General features: G+C 33.7%; 1 protein-coding gene across 1 annotated transcript; it reads left to right on the top strand.

Annotated features, from left to right (window-relative positions):
* Positions 1-1,397: 1,397 nt before the first annotated feature.
* LOC107178794 (flocculation protein FLO11-like) lies at positions 1,398-2,829 on the top strand. The gene is made up of 3 exons (XM_015534395.1): positions 1,398-1,629; positions 1,719-2,101; positions 2,299-2,829. The coding sequence occupies exons 1-3, from the start codon at positions 1,398-1,400 to the stop codon at positions 2,827-2,829; spliced, it is 1,146 nt and encodes a 381-aa protein (XP_015389881.1).
* Positions 2,830-3,193: the final 364 nt, after the last annotated feature.

Here is a 3,193-nt window from a genome sequence, read left to right as displayed (position 1 = left end):
TTAAAATAAAATTGAAATACAAAAAGTAAGAAATATAAGCTTTGGTCTAAATAAAAAATTAATAGTAAGATATTTTTCTTATACTATTTTTTATTTTCAAACAATTTTCCTTATAATAAACATACATTTAGTATTCTCAAGACAAAATATCAAGCAAAAGAATCATGTACACTTCCGTTTCTTTAAATTTTTTATATGAGAGGTTATTGACTATTACAAAAATAATAGGGGGATTAGTGGTATATATTTATTTCAATAGAAGAAACTGGCTATCTCCCTATTATAGTTAACTAGGAAATAGAACCGCGCTTCGTGCAGTTTTAAAAAAAGAATTTAGTATTATCTTTTTTTTTTTTTACTTTACACTTGATGAAACTGATAAAAAAATATAAATTGATTTTTTTTAAAGATGACACAACCTTATAAAACTAATATTATTTATGAAAGTTAATTATTTTTTTGTTAACTTTAAAAATATATATTAATGAGTATAGTTAAGTGTACACAACCTTTTTATCAATAAAAATTATGTTCACACTAATCAATTCTCCATTCTTCTTGATATTAACAGACTCTCACATCCTACAAAGCTTAACTCTTATCATCCAACTATCTTTATCATTGTTCAACTCATGAATAAAGAGTACTCAATGAAGCACACAATACTAAAAATTCAAATAAGTCAAAAATAAAAACACAAGAACATTTCTAAAGAGGATGTTGGTTAAATAATAAAAAAAAAACTCAAACATAACAAATCTTAAATACTTAATGTTTATAGAGTTTGAAGAAGTCAAAAGACACTAAACAAAAGGTTACATAATTAAATATGAGATTATGGCATTAAAATTAGGCCCTAGTGACATTGGTGAAGGAAGATGAAGGAACCTTCCTTCCTATATTAATTAGTTGTATTTTAAACAACTAAAGTTTAGTTGTTGGCTTAATAAAATAAATGAATGTTTCAAAATTTATAATTAATTATTATTAATGGTTATATATTGTTGAATTTAAATAGAAAGAGAAAGAGACATGTAATCTTTTGTAATCTAATAATTATTTTCTATTTTTAATATTTTGTAATGTAATTATTTTTTAATCTCAACCAATATATTAGATAATAGAGAATATAAAAAGATGAGAAATAATGATGCCACAAATCTTAACTACTTAATATATATAGAGTTTGAGGCCAAGGAGCAAAACAAGCACACACATAAAAAATTGCAACCCTTCACCACCAAATAGTGTATCGATTACAGAATCATACACTAGATCTTCCCACACCACATACTACATCTGATGCCTTAATGATACTAGCAGACATAGACACAGACACAATTCCAACCATCATTCAAATTCCCAAACAAATCCAGAAACAAGAATTGCTCAAACTTATGCCTCTTGAATGGTTAACCAACTATGAGTATTTCCACCAAAACTCTGAACCAGTTCAAACAACAGAAGCCACGTTTGAAAGACGACAAAATGGTCAAGTCAAACTATCTTTTCAAACACCTGAAACCAAGCCTGTTTTAGACACTTCACAGCTTTCCTACATTGCTATGATTACAGTAGTTCAAACTGGTCAAGAAAAGAAACTTCCATTTATGGTTTCTCATCAGAAGGGTATCCAGTATATCCTGACAAAATCAATGGTCATTTTCTATGGGATGTTCCTAAAGCCCATATGTGCAATCCACATTGTCCTTGCTTAGACGACACGGATGTTGATGACGACTTGGAAGTTATGAGGAGAAAGAAAAAGAAAAAGAAAAAACCTTCTCATCCAAAAACATCTTGCAAATCCTTTCCTCCACAACCTCCACCAGATCCCAAACCTCCTATTCACCAAATAAGATCATGCCTAATGTTTTCAAGTCAATCTTATGAGGAATCCTTTCCTCCACTTGAAAAACAGTCAGACACAGAAATTAGAGTTATCTTAAAACCTTTTGTCCAATCCCCAGTTACAGCCTCTGGGCAGCTTGAAGAACCAAAACAGTATGAAGATGTTTTAAATTGGCAAACCAAAAATGCCACTGCTCAGAATCAAACTCTTCAACAACTCGGAAAGAAAATTGATCCAGTTGCCAGTCAAGTCTCTCAGACAGAAACTAAAGTTGATTCAATCAGTAATTGTCTTGATCAGATGTACATACATCTACAAGATCGTATCTCTGAGCTAGACACCGATCTCAGACGAATCATTAACAACCACATCGGGGGTCCAGAATTTAATAAAAAGAAGCAGAGTGAAAGCTCAAAGCTGAATTGGCATGAATTGATACTGAAAAGGCTCGTCCATCACTTTTTACTCAAACACAAACCACACCAATACCCCCTCCAATGTTTGAAACTTATGCACCTTTCTACACACCATCCAAACCTCAACAACCTGTTTGCAATAAGTTCTTTGGATTCTCACACCTTCAACCAACTCCTCAACCAAAGCCATCTTCACCTAAAAAATTAAAATCCAAAGTCAAGATCTCAGAACCAAAGTCAAAGGCCACTTCATCTTCATCTGTTCCTCCGGTACCACCAGAAGATTCACCAAAAGCCACTCCTGAACTTCCCAAAAAAGACAAAAGTCCAATGGATCAATATCATTATCATACTGTCCAAAACACATTTTCTGACTCCTCTGAGCCCGAAACAGTCTATGAGTCAAACCCATCAGAGTCTAACCCGTCATCCTCTTCCTCATCCACAAACTCAGTCGAAACCTCCACTGACTCTGAATCCGAATATGCTGACATTACAAGCATATCAATGGCCACCAAAACTGAAGATCCAAGCACTTCAACTGCCACACCTATTGTTTAGGACAGTTCTTCTAATGCTGAAAATAAAGCATCTCCAATAGAACTAGAGCCATCAATGCCTCCACCAGTTCCTGATCACTCAACAAAACCATCTTCAGCATCTTGGTTTACATTTGATGACATTCCCCGTCACAAATGGCCTGCTTGACTTCAAGAATTTACTGCATGGATTGATCTCCAAGGAACGAAGCCCAATGCTCAACCTCAAGCTGTCCTTCGTGAATTCATGGCCCGATCCACGGGTTCGTTACGTGATTGGTTAGAAAGCTTGGGAGAATACCGTGAGCTCCAATTCATACAATCCCCAATTGGTACAACACTCAATATCATTCATGAACAATTCATCGGTGAAAAAACAGCGTCTA

The sequence above is a fragment of the Citrus sinensis genome, chromosome 4, assembly GCF_022201045.2.
Source record: "Citrus sinensis cultivar Valencia sweet orange chromosome 4, DVS_A1.0, whole genome shotgun sequence".
NCBI classification, from domain to species: Eukaryota; Viridiplantae; Streptophyta; class Magnoliopsida; order Sapindales; family Rutaceae; genus Citrus; species Citrus sinensis.
Note: the sequence above shows the minus strand (reverse complement) of the source record. Positions and strands in the feature narration are given on the sequence as shown.